Genomic DNA, 20,351 nt, shown 5'->3' with positions numbered 1-20,351 from the left:
ACTACATTAAACATGTAACAAAAATTAAGAAATCATATTGAACAAATTTAAAACTCAAGGACCACATGAAGAAAATGGTGGTTCAGCGACTCCAATCTCTCGAGCTTTCACCTGTTTTGGAAAGCTTAATGTTGCATTTTACTTCTCTCTGCTATGGCATTTGCAAATTAGAGCATTGTCATTAGGAAAAGGCCATTCCATGATTCATACTAAGCTTGAAATCTACAATGAAAGTCAGTCGTCTATTGCAATTCATACAGCAGACAGAAAACAGTAAAGACAGACAGTCGTCTTCGTGTGGCAAAATCATACAGCGAGAGAACGGCAGTTCTCTGCAACTCCGAACATCCAATGAATGGTGACAGGATGTAATTTGTCCGCTGTTCGCGATTCCGCAGAGCAAAGCAAGTAAACTATCGATGTCATTTTCGCTACAGGCTAGCTGTGTCAAACGTTTGGCCTAATAACTGTGTATACAACCAGCATTCCCCCCACCAAGAGAAAATGTACACCATGCTTACCACCCCGAGCCGGTAAATGAGGAAGAGAAAAACAGGGAACGGTATTCAAAAAAGAATTCAACCCCCAAGACGCGAGTGACAAGAGGGTCTCAAGCCGTTTCGCTTTGCAGCAAAAAAGCGCAGAGCGAATGCTGCGGCCCCGACAACATGCTTGAACCTCAACCAACCAACAATAAGATTCATCCAGCCGGGAAAAAGAGCAAGCCTACCTGAGCATATGGCTGCCTCGCATCCCACTATCCGATTCAGAGTGGTTGTGTTGAGAAAAATCTTGTCATCGCGTTTCGAGTGAAGCTTTATTGATGCAGCTAGATCTCTCTTCGGCATAAGGATTTTATAATTGAGGCAGCAGCCATGCCTTGAAGCAATGTCAGAACATCTATCGTGTCGTCTAGGTAGTACCGAGCTTTACTCGGCTTCTGGCCTACAGTGCACGCGAAAACCTCTGGCGCTGAAGAACTGCAGACCACGCTTGTGATGCTCTCGAACATGTCCTCGTCAGATCTATCATCCCCAATGCACAAAATAAAATCTGGCGATTTCCCGCCTTCGTTCAGAGTGGAAAGAACTTTCTCCGCCACTAAGCCCTTGGTCACTCCCTGCAGATTTGCCAGGAACAAAGGAAATAAGAATGAAGACTGAAAACATAGGAGAAGGAGAGAACCGCGAGTTCGCACCTGTGGCTTCACTTCAACAATATGCTGACCCTTCTTCACAACTACAGGCTCGTTTGTGAGAACGCTCTCAAGATGGTCTAGTAATTCCATGGCCTGGAAGGATCCGAAATCAGGGTCGGCGTCCTCATAGTGCCAAACCAAAGCGCTCTCCTTAGTCTCCATATAGGAGCCATCGGTAGTCTCAGTATAAAGCCTCATTACGGGTTCAACAATCCTTTTCCAATCGAAATCCACCTCCAACCGATCAGTTTCCCAAGTTGCTTCCCTGCTCCACCTGCAAGAGGAGGACCCGAATTCCCAAATTTAAACCTCCAGTGATGGTTGAAATAAATAAAAGTTCATAGCCAGTTTCCTATAAATTTAGCCACTGCCAATTACATATAGAGTGGGGAAAAACATCAACTTGTGTACATAATATACCTCATGAAATACCCGTGTTCGGCTGCTATACCCAAATTCTCGCATGGTGAAAACCATCCACCCAAAGAATTCCGCCCCCGGCCACTAACTAAGAACACGGTGTTGCTTGAATCGTCGCAGAGATTATTCAGAATCGAGATGACGTTAGGGCTTGGGGTCTTGGTGATGGAAGCTTGAGGGACCAAAGTTCCATCATAATCCAGAAATATAGCTCTGCTATTAGTTCTCTTATAAGAAGAGACTAAAGTTTCGACAGATAGTTTCCTAAAGCTCGGAGACAGAGACAAGATCCTGAAGTTCAGGCCAAAACCGATGCCCCAGCAACGCTTTCTATAGTGATCCTTGCATGATCTCTCCAAATCCTGCAAGAAGCTGTGGGCCCAATATGCTACATCGTGGGAGCTGACGTAACGATAATGCTTCTCATGCCTAAGCTGCTTCTCAATTGCAGGCATTGTGATGGCTAAGTTGAGCGCATTGGCGACCGCATCAACGTCCCATGGATTAACCCTGATGGCCCCACTTAACGAGGGTGAGCAGCCGATGAACTCAGAGACTACAAGCATGCTAGTCCGAGGGGTCTCAGCGGCTACCCCCAAAGCATCGTCAATTATTTGAGACCCTTGCCTACAGACTATGTACTTGTAAGGGACCAGATTCATCCCATCTCTTACGGCATTAACAATGCAACATTCTGCTGAAGCGTAATAGGCGCTCTTCTCGTAAAAGGAAATGGGACGGTCAATCAAAATTACTGGCTTGTAGCCTGGGAAACCAAGCGTTTTGTTTATCCTGTCGGTAGTTGAATAGACCTCTTTCTTCACTTCTTGAACATCTTTCCCAGTACTCCTGGCAGGGTTCATAATCTGAACCATCACCACTTGTCCTTGCAAATCTGAGCGCTGCCTCAGGAGTTGCTCCAGGGCAAGTAACTTTAGACTAATGCCTTTAAATATGTCCGTGTCATCAACCCCTAGTATAATCCTTTTCCCCTGGAACTGTTTCTGAATTTCCATGGCTGTGGCGGCGGAAGAGCAGTGGTTCAACGCGGATTTTAGCCTTCCCATGTGGATCCCGACAGGCAAAATCTTAATGTAGATCATCCGGCCCAGATATTCAAGTCCGATGTAACCTCGCTTCGACTCATACTTTAACCCCAACATTCTACTGCAGCAAGAAAGAAAATGACGGGCATAATCAAATGTATGGAATCCGATCAGATCTGCATTTAGGAGTGCTTTCAGTATTTCTTCTCTCACGGGCAGAGTACGGTAGATTTCTGATGAAGGGAATGGGCTGTGGAGAAAGAAACCGAGCTTAACCCGATTGAACCGTCTCCTCAGAAAAGTAGGCAAAACCATGAGGTGATAGTCTTGAACCCACACATAGTCCTCTTCTGGATTTATCACCTCCACGACCTTATCTGCAAATACTTTATTAGCGGAAACATAGGCCTGCCAAAGCAATCTGTCGAAACGATTGCCAATCTCTGGGCACATGGGAAGCATGTAATGGAAAAGAGGCCACAAGTGCTGCTTGCAGAATCCGTGATAATATCTCTTCTGAATCTCCGGAGGCAGAAATGTGGGAACACAATTGAACTTCTCCAACAACTCCTGCGCAACTTCATCTTGCTTGCTCGAATCTACATCTATCTTCAAGGACCCAACATAAATCACATTAGCCTTGGTCGAGAATCCATCCTTCATTTGCAAATAAAGCGAGTCTTCGTCCAAACTAAAACTCAATTTGCCAGATTCTGAGTCCTTCTGACCATTCAGGGGCAGAAAGTTTGCAACTATTATTATCTTTTCCTGAGGCTTGGACAAAGATATATTTAACTCGCTGCTAGTGCTTTCTTCTTGAATGTCGGAAATAATTCCTGGTACTGTTATCACTCTCGGAAGGTTCCTTGGAGTATGAGGGAAATTCATCATGTCCCCAGATGCCAAGTCCAATAAACTTATGCAAGATCTTGACAGCATCATAGTGAATATATTTGCGTTATTACCTCCTCCTCAAGAAGTTGAATTGGTGCAGAACTCAAACCCTTCGTGAAGAAGCCTCTGAAAATATCTGCAGGGAATGATGCACATCATGACTCCTATAATCACGGTCATTTCTAGATCTGAAAATTACTTATTGCAAACTATTCATGGGAATGCAGTATTTCTACATATGCAGAAATGCCATGCCTATTTTCACATTCTTCATTAGGTACTTTTACTTCAGGCACCAAAAGGACATTCAGTTCTATGCAACTTATTATTACACATGGATTAGAGTCAATTTTCATTCCTGTGGATAGAGTATTGCCCTCTAATCTTGCAATCCATAACCGTGTAAAACTGTAAACACAGCTAAGCTTGGTATTCAATTGTAACATGTATGAAGATATATAGCTTTATCTGATAATTCTCAAGGTGCTTCTAGTTGGCTTGAGGTGAGGCCATGTTCAGGATAGACATCAAGAACATTCTGAGCATAGAAATGAAGGAACAACAGTAAACTATGTTGAGTACTATAAAAATAATCAGAATTTTGTCCAAATCATTTTTTTTTAATTCACCATAAGACTTCTCCCGCTATAACACTTCCAATACCAAAGATCGCTGACCTGCGTAATGGTTCCCATATCCAAATTTGTCATGATCATACAAAAATCAAGATTAAGTCAATATCGCCCTTTAGAAAGAATATGCAAAACATAATGTTTACACACATTCAGCAAAAGTAAAACAAGTCCTTCCCAGAACAATCATTTCAATTACTCATTAATTAACTTATCCGTCCGGTAAGCGTGCTCCAACAATACATTTAGTTAATGCAACAAATGGGGGACCACAAGCCTACTCAGCTACCAATTTTCAATATTAGAATGAGATCTTCACTTAAAATTTGCAAAAATCAAATCAGGATTGTTATGTTAAAAAGAAGGCATGAATGGAAGCTCAACCAGCATTATGGAAGTCCTCAAGGTGGCTTGCTTTTAAATGGGGTAACTGATATAGCATCAACAAACAAGATGCAACAACTGTTGGCAGAAATCATGAGTTTTGCATCTCGATCGATTCACATGTATTACAGATAATAAGGAATTGATCGATTCAGAACAGAAACTATTCCTCCTTGTCAAGGAACTTAAAATGTGGGGACATTTCGGGTATTATAATATACCCAGAGGTCTTTCATGGACTTTGCACTCAAACAGACACTGAAATGCACTCCTTAAGGCTTAATCTCAAATGATGACTCGTTTGAGATGACCCGAATTTAGTGAGAGAATGAGAGTGTCAGATCATCCACCTGAAGAAGAAGAAGAAGAAGAGGAAGAAGAAGAAGATTCAAACTTTTCTACAGCACTTGCTGGGCAAGAGGTTTTGCTGCATAAATTTTGCACTCTTCCTTGCAAAACACAATATCATCAGGCCAGATCATCAAAAAGAAAAGGTAAAACCCTGGGCTGGGAAGAAACGCAAAGACTGTTCACAGAATCACAGTTCTGCATAATCTGCAAGACAAGCAAGCAAAAAAACCATTTTTTCTCTCACAACACGACACAGCACACGTCGTATCGAACAGGCCCATGTCTTCCATTCCGTTCTTGATGACAAACACGGCAAGAAAAGAGAGAGCAAATGCGAAAGAAGGAAGGAACTTACAAGGAGATGAAGCCCGAGAGAAACTTTCAAGCAAAGAACGCTCCTTTACACAGCCCAAGATTTCAGAGAGAGAGAGAGAGAGAGAGAGAGAGGGTGAGTTAGGTCCCAAACTGGTGAGGTAAAATGGTGGGATTTGGATTCAGAGAAAGAGGGAAGGACCCAAGAAAAGCGAACAACTGGAAAGTCTCCATCTTTTTCATTTTCTCTCTTCAGGCAAGAGAGGGGATCACAGTTTCGTGTGGGCTGGTGTTTGGTGCTTGTGCGTTTTTGTTCATTGAAGAAGGAAGCTCTCCGGGGATTAAACGTGGAACCAGAAAAGTCAAAAAAGAATGAAGATCATCATACTGCACAAGGCAGAGAAAGAAAGAGAAAGAGTAGAGAGATTATAATTATACAGTTGGATTCTGACTCTGGTTGGTCTTACGTTATTATCCGGTGGATTTCTCTTTCTATCCTTTTCTTCTTCGATCATCTTCCTTCCCTCGATTGCCCCTCTCTTCAGTGCTTTATTTCTTGATTGCCCCTCTGCGGATGCGATACCCATCATTCTATTCCGGAATAATTACTCCAATAATTCCTGAATTTTGATTTAAGGTGCAATATGATATGATCCATGAATTATTAATTTATACAAAGTGATTACTAAATTTTAGCCCAATATATAATATCATCCATGAACTTCTAATTTATTTAATGCGTCCCCAAACTTTACAATCCTCGGACTATACAAAAATATTCGGTGTTATCCTTGAATTTGAATTATTAGAAGGACTATATGGCGAATGTTTTTATATAGTTTCGATGACCAAATTGAACATATACAAAAAATTCAAGGGCCATATTGAATAAATTAAAAGTTTATGGATGAAATTGTATAATGAATTAAAGTTCATGGACTACATCGGAAAAATTGAATCAAAGTTTAAATACCATTTATGCAGTTTTTCCTTTGATCTTCTGAATTAGCAATTACTTTTCCTTCCTTAAATGGGCGATGAAAAAGCTCGGATCTTTAAAGATCTCTGGCCGTTATGCTAATCCATCTGTAATAACTTACTACATTCATCCGTTCAGATCTTGCGTTTGAAAAAAAACAAAATCTCATCTTCAAAGATCAAGAATTGCAGCTGCACATGGACAATCTAGCGTTGAGATTCAATCGCCATATCATCCCAACTAGTTGGCCCTCGATTTCTTTTTCGCGTTTCCAATCTCGAATCCCTTCACACAATCTAGTGTTGCGGTTCCCGCAGACAACCTCCATCTCGAGCCGGATTGGGAATTTGACAAGTGGGGATCCTAGGGATGAAATAAATTGGGATCGAATTCAACTGTGGTACCGTTTCAGAATGTCCGATCTAAAAGCTGGCCCGTAAACGCGAGACGTGGGATATTTTTAACAAGCACATTGAAAATGAAAAGCAAAATCTTTTATTGGGTGATTCGTGTGTCATGGCCCAACAACTAATTCATTAGGCATGACCAAAGGATGTCCAACCCTAATCAATAAAGAAGATTATCCTCCGATAGGGTCGGGTAGACCCCCACCCATCCATCTTCTCCCCTTTTACTCAATTATTATAATATGACCAATCTGCATGGATAACCACTGCATTAGCGTTCCTTAATATACTTTCTTGAGAGCAAGCTTTTCGATTTTTGGCTCGGCCACTACTAATTTAATTCTCATGCGGGTATTTCAAAAAATAGAAAAATAACATATTATTTTTAAGGGATAAGCATATTGAAAACCCTAAAACTTGTTAAGAAAGTATAATTTAATCCTGAAATTCTAAAAAAGTATAGTTAAGTCATAAAACCCGTCACATTAGTGCAATTGAATGCTAAATCTTTCAAAAAGTAAAATCAGGTCATAAAATTCTTTTTAAAAGTTTTTGGAATCAATTGCCCTTTCACAATAAGTTTTAAGATTTGATTGCACTTTTTATAAGTTTTGGGACTCGATTATATTTTTCTAATAAGTTTCAGGATTTGATTGTAATTTTTAAAAAAGTTAAGACTCGATTGTATTTTCGTGACAATTTTTAGAACATACTTATCCTTTTATGTTTTTTCAACCTATAATGACCAATGAGCATGCATCCAGTGAATACCTTCACTCCAATTGTGCCCCCCACAAGGAGATATTCCTCCCCGCGACAAATGTGTATGAAAGAGACCGCCCGACACGACAACTTTGTACATAGGATAAGTATCAAAATCAAAGGATGCTTCTTCTTCAAAGATAAGTCTCCCTTCTTTTCAACAAAAAGAATTTTCATTTTTTTTGTAATTTTCTTTTCGTCATTAATTGCGGCAGGAAAAAGAAAACCCCAAAAAAAAAAAAAAAAAAGAAAAAGAAAAAGACTAATCGAGTAATTGAAATGAATGCTGTGTTGGATTTAAAGAAACGAAGAGTTGCTGCCTACCACCTAATCGGTGGACTTTCGTGTTTCTAGACTTGGAGACGTGGTACGTATGTTTTGTCCACCTTAGTTTGCTAGTCACGTAACACGTCACTTCGGGTCATGGTTCCAACGTGCTTGTCGTGCTAGAGAAACCTACGAGGCGCATGAAAGATGCCTAGCAGATCGATTTATATGATTCGTCGAAATCTTGCCTCGACTCTCCGAGAATCGTGACCGAAAAACAATCACGGGTATCGCGATTAGGTCGAGGAGGACCGATACTTGCTAAAGTAATGACTCTGCCCATCAAGCGGTTAGAGAAGATGATGACACTTACCATATCGGTTCGCTATTATCATGAGACGCGTTACACATCATTCGTGATTATTTATCTCGACATGGTTAATAAATAGACTCGATTTATTATTTTAAAGACGCGAGACATGACGAAAGTACAAATGAGTTGTCGTTGGAGAACGATTGAGATCATCTCGATAATGTTGATGTTTGTATGTTTTGGAAGGTCGGGGAAGCAAATTTCAACTTAAACAAAATATTTGATATTTTGAGAAAAATCACAGGGGACAAGAAGCCTAAATGTCAAATCACCCTCGTTTTATCGTATCGATTAGGACAATAATTTCTAACGTGATATGGGAATATGCCTCTAGTGCAACGTGAATTTATTAAGATGAACGCAAACTCAACGTAACATGACACGATCGATTCGAAACCAATAAGAAGCGTTACGTTTCTCCTCTTTCTTTATTATTAAAAACATCGCGTAATCACTTTTTCTATATATCCGTGTGGGTGATGCTACAACAACGACGAGTCTCAACTCTCAACAAGTCTCGATGCACCGATAAAGAATGGATCGGAGAAGAGAAAATATAACCCCGCCATTCACATTTCACATGCAATATTTCTTCGAATGGTAAAATTTATGATGCCAATTCACCTCCAAATTTAGACATTCTCTCAGTTTTAGGATTCGAAGTGAAAAATACGGTGGAGCTATAAGACGCCTCGTCGCATTTTACACAAACCGAGTAAATCTCAATTATGACGTAACCAATGACGCACGAGTGAGCTGTAAGCCAGTAATTTTAACAGCTGGGGCCAAGTGAAAAAAAAAATTGGGAAAAGATCGCTTATCCATAAATTAATTAACAAAATTAAATTTAATTATTCGGTTTAAAGGAATTAGTTGGGCCGCGGAAAATGACCGACAAGGCGCACGCGGCTGCTCGACCACGCCATCCCGTTTCCGACGGGACAGCGCATTCATTGCCCGCGTGCCCCCATTTACCAAACTGCCCCCGTCGTTCCGCGACATTAACGGGCGGTTACTCCGGTGGCAGGCCCGTAAATAGGGCCCTATCCGGAGGGGCCCTCTCGGGAAACCGGGGGGAACTTCGGTGCGGATAAAATCGGGTAGGCGTGGGGCCGGAAGGATCCTCCCGAGATTTTTCAATTGAGAATTTCCACTTTTACCCCCGCCAAGGCCCACAGTCTCGTGCGGGACTTTTTTTTATTTAGGAAACTGTTGCGGTCTACGAAAGCGGCCGGCGTTGGGCCCCACGCCCACTTCGTGAATCGCAAGCGTCCACGTCATCCGCGCAGCTGCGCTCTGGTTGGTATGTCGGAATTGCATCCGGAGGAGTCAACGCGAGTTTTGAATTCGCGTTGTCATCGCAGTTATGATCGGATTTCCAGATTAAAAAAAAAAAATTATTATTTTTTTAAATGGTTATTATCCGTAGGGTTAGGTGCGGTTTTAATCCTCTAACTTTCAGTAATTGGGTTCTCTGACTTTAATTTTATTCAATTTGTTTTTTTGGTCGGTTTTTGTTTTTTGTTAATTCGGAATGAAGGCCTCTGGTTTTTTGGATTTGTGCCTTCCGATCATCTTACATGGTATCTTGTGCCATCCAATCACCTACCTTTTCTATATTTATGCAATCAAATTCTTTCGATCGCATTTCGACACTCGGGGGTCACTCATGACATATGACCGAATTACTCTCACGAATTCCCTAGAGACATGACAAGTGCACCTACAACGGGTGAGTAGCTCAACGATCAAAGTTTTTGAGAGAGATAAGGTCCGATTGATCGTCAAAGTACTCGAAAACTTTTTAAAGGGGAAATACTTTAGATGATAGAAGCTTTCATTGTAAGGATAAATTACATCCTAAACATCCCGAGTTAAAAATTAGGGTCGATGAGTTTGTAAGTCAACAATTTTAAACCCGAGAATGAAATTCGATCTAAAGTTGGTCAGATCTGTGCTCCATTGCTCAAACAATTTTCTTATGACGAGGTATTGGACTTCTACCGACATTATTATTCTTTCTTATTGTGTACTACCAACAGTGTTTTAGTGGACTCTAAGGCCGTTGTCTTGTGGGCGGGGCATCACCATCAAACACTGTGTTTAATAGTTGGATTTATGTCGATAAATTCATTCACATTTGCACGCTATGGATGACATTTTTCAAGTTTTCTCTCGCTTCAATAGACCAAATTTTTAGCGGACGTGCTTTGGTTTTTCCGGCCAATACATGTCGAAACAACACTTCTGAGCAAAAGTTTCTAGGCAACTGCCATTTTTGATAAGATTCGCGTCAATGTTATTGATTCATACTTATAAACCTCGTGTCTCATGCACAATACGTGATATGCGATGACATCATAAAATTCAAAATGCAACCTTTTTTATAAATCACGACATAGGTATAACAACTCGATCAAAATAGAAATAAACTTGCCTCCGCAAGTCGATAGCCACATGTACAATAATATCTCAACATGCGGAGGCTTTTGAATAAATCATAAGCTCACAAAATCATCACATTAAATTTGCACAACAAATCTTGTCCCTCTCGCATCGGGTTTCAAAATAAGTCTTTTCCAACGTACATCTTTCTAATCGATAAGTGTCGCATCGTTGCCTATCAACTATTTTCACGCATGGCCTTGTACTTTCGCCTCACGCCGTGTTGATTAAACATTAAATTTGACCACTCGAAGTCACTTGTCAAATGGAAAAAACAAAAAACACATAGAAACGAGCCAACTGGTTAGCGCATTTCATAAGCAATGAAATTTTAATCACTCGAAGGCATCCAATACATGCCAATAAGATTTTGCGGGAACGGGGCCACGGGGTGCGAAGTCCTGCCACGTCAGCAGAGGCGTGTACGAGGAAGCGAGGGATATTTTCTTCTTCTTTTTCTTCTTCTTCTCTCTCCCTTCTCCCCACCAGCTCTTGCCATGCAGGAAAGGCAAGCGGGACCCACCTTATCCTCAAGCGGGTTTCATGGGTGGGGCTGTCGGGGTCGGGCGAGATCCAGAGACAGGTGTAATTGCGTGTGTTGGACAGGTGCGTGGGGCCCGCCCCGTCCTTATCCACTAAAAAGACCGGACAGAATTTCAAATTATAAATCCCGACCCCCCCCCCCCCCCAAAAAAAAATCATTATAAATAAAACACAAATTTCGCAAATTCGACAAAAAACAAAAAAAGAGAGGTCGTAGCAAAATTAGGTGGGACCCCCCGCCCCTGTTTGTCTGAATTGACTTTGCGGTCGTTTTGATCGAATGTTCTTCACGCTCTTTTGTACCCCCTCCACCTTATCCGTTCCCCGATGACGTAAAAGCTGGTGACGTTTCCTTCCAATCATCAATTGTTTTTGCGATTTTTTTAGCCAAAAAAAAAAAAAAAAAGAGGAGCTCCTTGTTCGAATGAGATTAATTATTTACAGTAATTTCGAGGGTCGCCTTTTGTTATCTTAATTTAACCCGATGGATAAGGATTACAAGATTCGAGTCAGGCGTGTACGAAAAGATTGAAAAACGCTAGAACCGAATCAAATTGAACCAATCGATTTTATGTGATTTCCATGAAAATCAATCCGATTTTCAATATCAATTTATTGGAACCGGTTAGTATCGGTCCAATATATGATTTCAAAGGGGAGAACCATCCACGTGAACATGATAATTAATATGTGTGAAATTGAATATATATAAATACATGTGTAGTTTAAAAATATTAAGTTCTCTCATTCATTCAATTTACCCTCACGATCGGAAAGTTGCCAACTCTAGCCTCTCAATCTTGCCTCCGCTCTCGCTTTTCAATTGTCTCCGCCTCTCGTCTCGCCTCATCTTGATGTCGTCCGCAATCGCCTCCGCCTCTCGCACGGTTGGACCAATTGAGCTCTCTCTCTCGCGTCTCGCCTCTCGCCTCTCGGGTCCATAGTAGATTCACTCTTGCAAGGAAGCCTTTGTTCAATTAAACAGGGGCAACAGACTTTTTTCCCAATTGATGCAAGGGCGCGAGGCCCACTCTGGGCCACTGATGCCGGGGAGCCCACAAACTACGAGCATGAGCTATTGATGCTCAAAGTCTTGAACCGATCACCCCTAATTCGAGTCTTGAAATGAATTGATTAAGTCGAAAGTACAAAGTACGTCCCAATATAGAAGGGGATCCTTGATTTTCGTTTTCTCATATATCCGATTTCGACAATATTATATTAGAATTTCGGAAAATGCCGATCAATGTATATATTTTTATTTTTTGGATGCGCGAAGCGTTGGAACATTTTGGCTCGCGAGCGAACGTAGACCGATTCGCCCGTGTGCATTGGGTAAGACATCGACCACGGAGTTGTCCGGTCGATTAGTCCACCACGTGCTTGGTAGGAGGAATCGATAAGGATTTTGTATTAATAAAACAAACTTTCTCTTCCATCTTATTCACAACCTTATCTTACATCTATTTCTGACCGGATATGCATGCCGTCAATGAATTATTTTCCTTCTTGATTCCATCGCTAGCATCCAAACAATTTTATAATTCGGACCCTTCAAATTCTCTCTCTTATTTGCTCTCGTGTTTATCTAAATCCACGTGGACAGTTCAACGAACTACTTATCAGTGTCCGAACTTGAGATGCGGATCATCTCATTATTTTCTTTTCTAATCACCCGCCCCATACGTTTTGTAAGTAGGAGGCCCCGTAATTCGACAACGAAATCTGCCGCATTTAAACTCGACCATCAAACGTCGACTCAATCCCTTTCGAATCAAGACTTTGAATCTTCAAAGGGCATAATCGATTGGGAGCCTATTTGGTAACACTCTTGTTAACAGAAATTATGTTTGGTAACGCCAATTAATTTTTCCGATCCTAAGAACGGATCGGTGATCGGGGAACAGAAATAAGAATAAAAAAAATTACTTCTTTGTTCTGGAAAACAGAACTAGAAAAAATGATTTCCGCTCAGAAACTATTTTCGGGGATATAATTGTTACCAAACACGCCTTAATGAACTAGAAGATGTCCATTTGTTTCGAACTCGACCTGGAAATTGGATTGGTTGGACCATTGAGAGCAGTCTTGTGTCCATGTATGAACTCTTGGGCCTGAAATTGATATGGGCTCATGGCCCATAAACCGGCCCAGTTGGCTCCCTTCTACCAATTAAAGAGAGAACGAATGGCGATTCTACTACTTTCTAAGATAATTTTGGCGGGCGTCACATGTAACAATGGGGCAACGTCCGTCTAACTATTGCTCCCTCATGGGGCGAATATTCTTGACCCGATCGTCGAGTATGATGTGCACGACGGCATCTGACAAGCCACCGTCCAGCATGTCTCGCGTGTTAGATCGCCCCTAGGATAAATAAAACGATAAAACAACTCACGGCGGCATCTTTCGTTAGTCAAATTGGATGGGACCGACAAAATGATTCGATTGTGCCGATTTGACAGGTTTCGGGGTTTGATTGTACTTTTTGCAAGTCTTGTGATTCAATTGCACTTTCGTAACTAGTTTTTCAGAATTTTGAATGTACATGTTTCTTGTAAAAGTATAGCATGATTGCTTTTGTTGACTTGCCAAGCGCACGCATATGGTAAATCCTCATAGAACTCTTTTTGTTGTATCAAGGGATCAAGAGATGTGTGGATGAAGCAAGGATTGGTTTTATGATGGCTCCAAAGTATTATCAATCAATGAAGATGGGGAGTCCTGTGAGGAAGAAGGTGAAAATGAAAACAATATTCAATGAATTAGGACCTATCTTTAAGTCTCATTCCTTCGATTTTTGCTCATATTGACACCTAAAATTTGACGACTTAGCCAGTCATTTATTGCACGAAAATTAGGGATCGGCACTAGTCCTTGACCAAAAAAATAAAAATAAAATCATTTAAATTGCATTTGCATAAAGTTTGCATGTTTATTGGATTGGCGGTAGATAGACTTGAGTGGATATCTTTGGGCTTATTTAAGATAAGCCCGTGATGATATAAATTCAACGAAGGCCGCGGTTGACAATTGCATTGTGCTCAATTCAGATTTAGGATACTCTGGTCTTTCACCCAAAAAGAAAAGAAAAGAAAAAGGAAAAATCATATCTAGATTTGGGATACTAGAGCAAGATGCGGGCGACCTCGCCCTCCAAGGAGGAGAAGCCGTCGTTCTTGAAGACCATGACGAAGGAGTCGAACTTGGGCTCGATGGCGACGGAGACGGTGGGCGGTGACTCGGGAGAGAAGCCATGCGCATGGACGAGCTGGCTTCCAAGGGAATGGGGCTTCGAAGAGGCAGTGGAGAGAGATTGGACGAAGAGACGGTAGGGGATTCGGCTCCTCATCGGCCGGCCTTGCCAAGTCAAGGGCTGCCCTCGCCACGCCCAGGCAACATCCGGCGAGAAGGGAAAAAAAGGAAAGAAAAAATGAAATAAAGAGAAAAAATAAAACAAAAAGGTAAAAAATCAAAATATTCTTGGTCAGATCCTTTTTTTTTTATAAAAATAATTAGGATACTTGAGATTTTAATTAGGGCATTTGAGATTTTTATTTGGAATAAGCTTTACTTTATGTCATTATTTAAAATGAGGATATTTTATACCTTATTTGGAATTTTACCTTCACGAAATAAGCCAATACATAGAGAGAGAGAGAAAAAAAAAAAAAAACGCAGATAGAACGTGAGAGAGACACAGTTCTCGGCGAGTCTCACACGGCCGAACGCGGTACGGTCGACCACACCGACGTCCTCCCGCTACCGCCTGCCGCTGAAGCTGTCCTTCCCCGACTGTCCAGCGGTCGTCCAGCAGGTCCTCCGGATCTGACGTCGAGCTATCAACGGCGACTCGCGACGCCGGTGGTCTTTCCAGTCTTGAGCAGAGCCGCAAGCCCCCCGAGGACGAAGCTGTTCTCTGCACCGAGAGCTTCGCCGCGAGCCTGCCCGTGATCCAGCTCGCGACGACGAACGCCGCTGCCTACTTTACCCCCAAAATCTTGGAGCGTCAGCCATGGCAGAGAGTCTCGTTCTCCGACAACCAACCGTCTTGCTCTCCGCATTTTCCCCTCGGAGCTTGTCGTGGGTCACCGGTTTTCGACCTGCAATGTCAGCCAGACGCAGTTATGCGAGTGCTACTCGCGCGAGTAGGAGTAGTGTAGGGGCTAATGCTCTGCGTACTGATTTCGCCACAAATTCTTCTCCGAAGGTTGGATCTTTCAGCGAGGTAATTCAACAATCGCCAGGTTCTGTTTTCGATCGCTTGATTTATTTCCTGAGGTTGGGGTTGAGGGGTTGGTGGTTTGTTGCTTTCTTGATTCTGCAGTTGATTGAGTCTTTGATCCGTCGTGAGGATTTATCTGAGGCCGATGCGGAGGCGTCCCTGGACTTTCTTTTGACCGAAGCTAATGAGGCGCTGATCAGTGCTTTTCTTGTGCTATTGAGAGCCAAAGGCGAGACCTTTGAAGAGGTAAGAGTTTCTAGACCACGCTTTCGGGGAGTGCTGCGTTGTTGCTTGTGGTGATCTTGAATGCAAACGCATAATGGATAAAGAGATGCCGTAACATGTATAGACAGGTTGTAGGCTTGGCAAGGGCAATGATCAAGTACGCTAAGAAAGTGGAGGGATTAATTGATGTGGTGGATATTGTCGGAACAGGCGGTGATGGTGCCAACACGGTCAACATATCAACCGGTGCTTCTATACTTGCTGCAGCTTGTGGGGCCAAAGTTGCGAAGGTGACATTGATCTCCACATAAATTCTACGGGTGGCATTGATTGGAAACTAGCTAGTTATCATTGACAAATTAGTTGCAATGCAGCAAGGGAACCGTTCAAGCTCTTCGGCATGCGGGAGTGCTGACGTATTGGAAGCTTTGGGAGTTGCTATCGACTTAGAGCCCGAGGTTAGTGCATTGTCGTCAAGATTTTAATGGCTAGATTTATTACCCAAGGAGTATGGTTCTCCTAGAATTTGTTCGATGTTCTTTGTGTTCTTGAACTGTTCTTTGAGGTCTGTATGACAGATAGGGAATGAAATCTGTTGTATCTAAGTGGTTTGAGTTCCACAACTTTAGCACAAGTTGCCTCGCTAACCTGCTAGCTCCGTGCTGATGGTAATCCTTGTTCAACTCCTTTTGTTGTACTAGGGCATCAAGAGATGTGTGGAGGAGGCGGGAATTGGTTTTATGATGGCTCCAAAGTATCATCCGGCCATGAAGATTGTTAGTCCTGTGAGGAAGAAGCTGAAAGTGAAAACGGTGTTCAATGTATTAGGACCTATGTTGAATCCAGCACGGGTACCTTTTGCTGTTGTTGGTGTCTACAAAGATGACCTAGTAAGTGCCCATGCATTTGGTTTCTATAGGAAAGTTTGCAGATTGTGCTTGTAATCATGATTATCTGTATTTGACTTGTTGCCTTTCTGCACAGAAACGTCATTTGCTTAGTTTTAGCTCTGGTGCTGTAAGCAGCTATTATATATATGCTTATCATTTCATCCTGTTTTGATTGATTATAAGCTGGGGCATTGAAATGCGGGAAGTATCTTGGTGAAATTTAATCACTCTCTTATGTTTCTAAGGTGCTAACATTTTCTCAATACTCATTTGATGGTCTGATGTGTGAGATTATTTTATGTTGGATCAATGACAAAATTCTTCGTTTTTTTCTTATGCATATTTTTAGGTTCTTAAAATGGCAAAAGCACTGCAACGATTTGGCATGAAGAGAGCGCTTGTTGTTCATTCAGAGGGTCTAGATGAAATCAGTCCTCTCGGTAATATGATCCTCACTTTTCTTGTTCAGTAGTATAGGCCTATCTACTAGGTACCTAAAGCTCTGGCAACAAGACCCGCACTCCTTTGCCTCTTTTTTTTTTTTGAATGTTTGATATGGCGCTTTTAAGTTCTACCTCACAGCGGTCTTATTCATGATCAGGGGCTGGGGTAGTACTTGATGTCACTCCAGAGAAGATTGACAAATTCTCCTTTGATCCATGTAAGAATCTTCTCATTATCTTCTCTCAAACTGTTGACGAGAGCAAATATGAAATTATAGCTTAGTGAGTGTTGATGGTGAAAATTACCATTAGGTAGCACTATCAAGAATGATGCTTTTCCCGTTCATCAATGCTTATCAATATATGCACGATCTTGAGTATCGGTTTCTTTGGATGGAGTTTCTGTTGGCCAGTGGACTTTGGTGTTCCTTGGTGTACTTTAGGTGACTTGAGGGGTGGAGGCCCTGCTTATAATGCAGAAGTCTTGAAGCGCGTGCTATCAGGGGAAAAAGGACCGATTGCAGATGCATTTGTGAGTATACCTAAAATCTCAAGGCTTAGTCGCTAGCTTAGTGCGTCTTAATTAAATCAATTTAGCCCCTGTTGGCTCACCATTTTGATTTGGATTGGCTCAAATGCCCCACAATTGATGATCAGGCTAGTTACTTGAAAAAAAAAAAAGACCTTTGTTAGAAGCTGTTAATCTTTAACATTCAAGCACCCAATTTAACAGTACAGTTCAATTTCTTGCAGAAATTAAGGTGGTACTTCATGAATAATAAAATACCCATGTTGTTGGCCACTCTTTGCTTAGAAACTTATGGCTGGCAAAACAATATGCAGATACTAAATGCAGCAGCCGCTCTCTTAGTTGTGGGCCAAGTGCGTACATTAGCCGATGGAGTAAGTTTGGCTCGTGAAACTCAACAATCTGGCAGAGCTTTGCAGACGCTGAACAATTGGATAAACATCTCCAACATGAGTTGCATCTAGTATCGTACTTGCCTTGTGTTCGATCGAAACTTGTGTGAGCCTTATTCTCCTATGACTGGTTGCAGAAGGCAAAGGAAGAGCTTTAGAGACCCTGAACAAAACGAACAGCCATCTCCATTTGTACATGAGACTCGAGTCTCGCGGATGCTAATAATGTTAAGTGGTCGAAGTGTGAGAATATAAGCACGGCTGGGCTAGGCAAGCGCAGGGATTCGACCTTCATTTTGGCATGCAAAGAACATAGTAAGGATAGCTCTCTTTCTTCGAAAATATTATTACAGGTAAGACTTGATGTTTAAGGAAGAAGACATTGATTTCTTCTCTCTATAATAAAACTTGGCCTGAGTTATGTGAGGTGGCGTACCATGCACTCGCTTCTGTCATTTCTATTCTTTAAGGGTATGCGATTTGCAGAACCGCTTTATCGGATTGCTAGAAATTCAAGGAAACAAAGACTGTCCCATTCGTGTTTTGTTTTTTTTTTTTTTTCCTGGGTAGAAAGAGTCGGTCGTCGATACTACAGATCTCTTGCTCATACTAAATCAAAGTACACCCAGCCTAGAACACGCGTAAGGGCCACGACTCTGCCATCGATACGAAACAAACATCGCCGAAGGAGACGATGAGCACGGATCCTTGAACTTTAGATGCCAAGTGACTACTTGGAGTTTCTCAGAAGATTAGAATCATAAATGTCAGACATTACCTTATTGCTAAATCGTTCGTTTTGTTCTTTTAATATGATGCAATGCCGAATGGTTCGTGGCTATGTGAAAACATGAAGGGGATATAACACGGCTAAAGATTTTTTAATCTCGTGGCAAGTAAAAAAGAAAGCAGAAGCAGCTTCCTTTTTAACTTTTGAACTCTAGACCTCCAATATGCCATTGAGAGAGCTGGGAAAATTGTTATGATTTAGCGCACAATCACAATGAACTGGAGCGTAAAAATAAGAAAGAGAAATCAAGATATAAGGTTTATTTTGATCCACCTTTAAACTAGGGTTATATTCAATAGAAAATTTTACTATAATTAACATAAAAAGTATCAAAAACATCATAAACCCTTCGCACTTTTGCCAATTCAGTTTTATTGGCCGAAAATTACTCACGTGGACGTCGCTTGTCCTACATGGCACCATGGGTGTTGACGTGTTTTATATTTTTCTTTCCTTTTTGGGTCAAGGGGTCGGCAGCCCCATTGGGCCTTCGACGAGGGCCATTTTGCCCTCGCTTGGCTAGATTTGGCGTGTCGGCTGTTGCTGGCCACATCGAGGGCAGGTGAGGGTCGTGACGTCCTCGTCGTGGCTTGCGGTTGGCACGTGCAACCGGCGAGGGCTTTGTGGCCCTCGCCCAAGGTCCGAAGGAGGTCGTTGGGGCCGATGGTCCCTTAACCTAGAAAGTAAAAAAAAAAAAAAAAAAAAAGAAAAAAAAAGGAAAGAAAATAATAATTTTTTAAAAAAATATTGAAATATTATTAAAATATTCACGTCGGTGCCGATGGTATCATGTAGGGCGGCTCGTGTCCATGTTAACGATTTCCGACGAATATAATTGAATTGGCAAAATGTGAAAATGTTTGGAACCGAATCGACAAACTTAAAAGATTTATGGCCGAATTGGCAAAGTACGCAAAAATCTAGGACTTTTTTTTTAACAATTTTCTCATAATTAGCACATCGGAGCTCTATGTTATATCACTCAATACAGAAAGTATGTGGAGACAAGCCTAAACCTAAAGTAGGTATGCTATTCTCAATTTCAGGCTCTTGGCCAACATTCGGGGGACTGCTTTTTAGCTTTCAGGCTCAATCTTTATAGAAGAGCCGACTTCAAAGGATAGGTATGGACAGTTCAAGTGGGGATTGACCCGACAAAAGCTCTTTTCCGTTAAGATAAAGAGGTATCTGGCGAAACCAAACCGAGATCTTGGAGCAAGGACGTTGAGATCAAACATGAACCTATCCGAGCCGAGAGCAGTTGACCCGTATACGTATACTTCATAATGGAAACTAAACCTTCAAAAATAGATTGGGGAGATGTCGCGACCTAAAAATCAGATTTAGGCTAATGGATTATCAGGTTAATTTTGATGACTAACCTAATACGGACTCTCCCAAGCCCTACCAAATCGCAACTTTGGTTAATTAGAATGATTTAGGATTCGGAGTCGCCACTAACCATTTTGGGTAGGTTGATTAGAAACCTAAATAAAAATAGCGGGAGGACTATTCTTATTCCTACGAACCGGAGATTGTGGATTCGGGGACTTGATTACATTAACTAATTAAAGCTAATGCCCTTTCGGTACCTTAATTTCATGAAATGTCCTAGGTTGGCAACTCAAGTTTGATTGAATTCGCAAGGAGTTTTTCATGTTCAAGTGAGGTTTCTTTTTATGTTTTCACTTTCTTAGAATGAATGCAATGCGTAACATGCGGAGGCTAAAATACATGCCGAATTTGTGTGACTAAATTAAGCAATGCTAACGACATCAAATTAAAGTGTAATGCAAGGCAACGTGCAGACAATTATGCAATAAAAATAAACATATGGAGACCGT

The 20,351-nt window shown here is 41.5% G+C and overlaps 2 protein-coding genes across 3 annotated transcripts; one reads left to right on the top strand and one right to left on the bottom strand.

The window, feature by feature from the left end:
- Window positions 1–354: 354 nt before the first annotated feature.
- On the bottom strand, window positions 355–5,683 carry LOC115741519 (probable alpha,alpha-trehalose-phosphate synthase [UDP-forming] 9). The gene is made up of 4 exons (XM_030675472.2): window positions 5,281–5,683; window positions 1,619–3,694; window positions 1,199–1,472; window positions 355–1,120 (listed from the first exon to the last, which is right to left on the bottom strand). Exons 2-4 carry the CDS (start codon window positions 3,604–3,606, stop codon window positions 830–832), a joined length of 2,553 nt encoding a protein of 850 aa, XP_030531332.1. The 5' UTR covers window positions 3,607–3,694; window positions 5,281–5,683; the 3' UTR covers window positions 355–829.
- Window positions 5,684–15,008: 9,325 nt separating this feature from the next.
- Window positions 15,009–18,159, top strand: LOC115741524 (anthranilate phosphoribosyltransferase, chloroplastic). 2 transcript variants are annotated; one of them, XM_030675489.2, is made up of 10 exons: window positions 15,009–15,241; window positions 15,341–15,484; window positions 15,592–15,753; window positions 15,838–15,921; window positions 16,165–16,353; window positions 16,703–16,793; window positions 16,955–17,014; window positions 17,210–17,328; window positions 17,640–17,774; window positions 17,855–18,159. In XM_030675489.2, exons 1-10 carry the CDS (start codon window positions 15,029–15,031, stop codon window positions 17,873–17,875), a joined length of 1,218 nt encoding a protein of 405 aa, XP_030531349.1. In that variant the 5' UTR covers window positions 15,009–15,028; the 3' UTR covers window positions 17,876–18,159. The 2 variants fall into 2 exon arrangements, 1 of the variants encoding a protein (XP_030531349.1); XR_007198923.1 differs by lacking the exon at window positions 17,855–18,159 and having other exon boundaries at window positions 17,196–17,328; window positions 17,640–17,714.
- Window positions 18,160–20,351: the final 2,192 nt, after the last annotated feature.

Source organism: Rhodamnia argentea, chromosome 6, assembly GCF_020921035.1.
Source record: "Rhodamnia argentea isolate NSW1041297 chromosome 6, ASM2092103v1, whole genome shotgun sequence".
Classification (NCBI taxonomy): Eukaryota; Viridiplantae; Streptophyta; class Magnoliopsida; order Myrtales; family Myrtaceae; genus Rhodamnia; species Rhodamnia argentea.
This window is presented reverse-complemented; position numbering and strand designations above follow the sequence as displayed.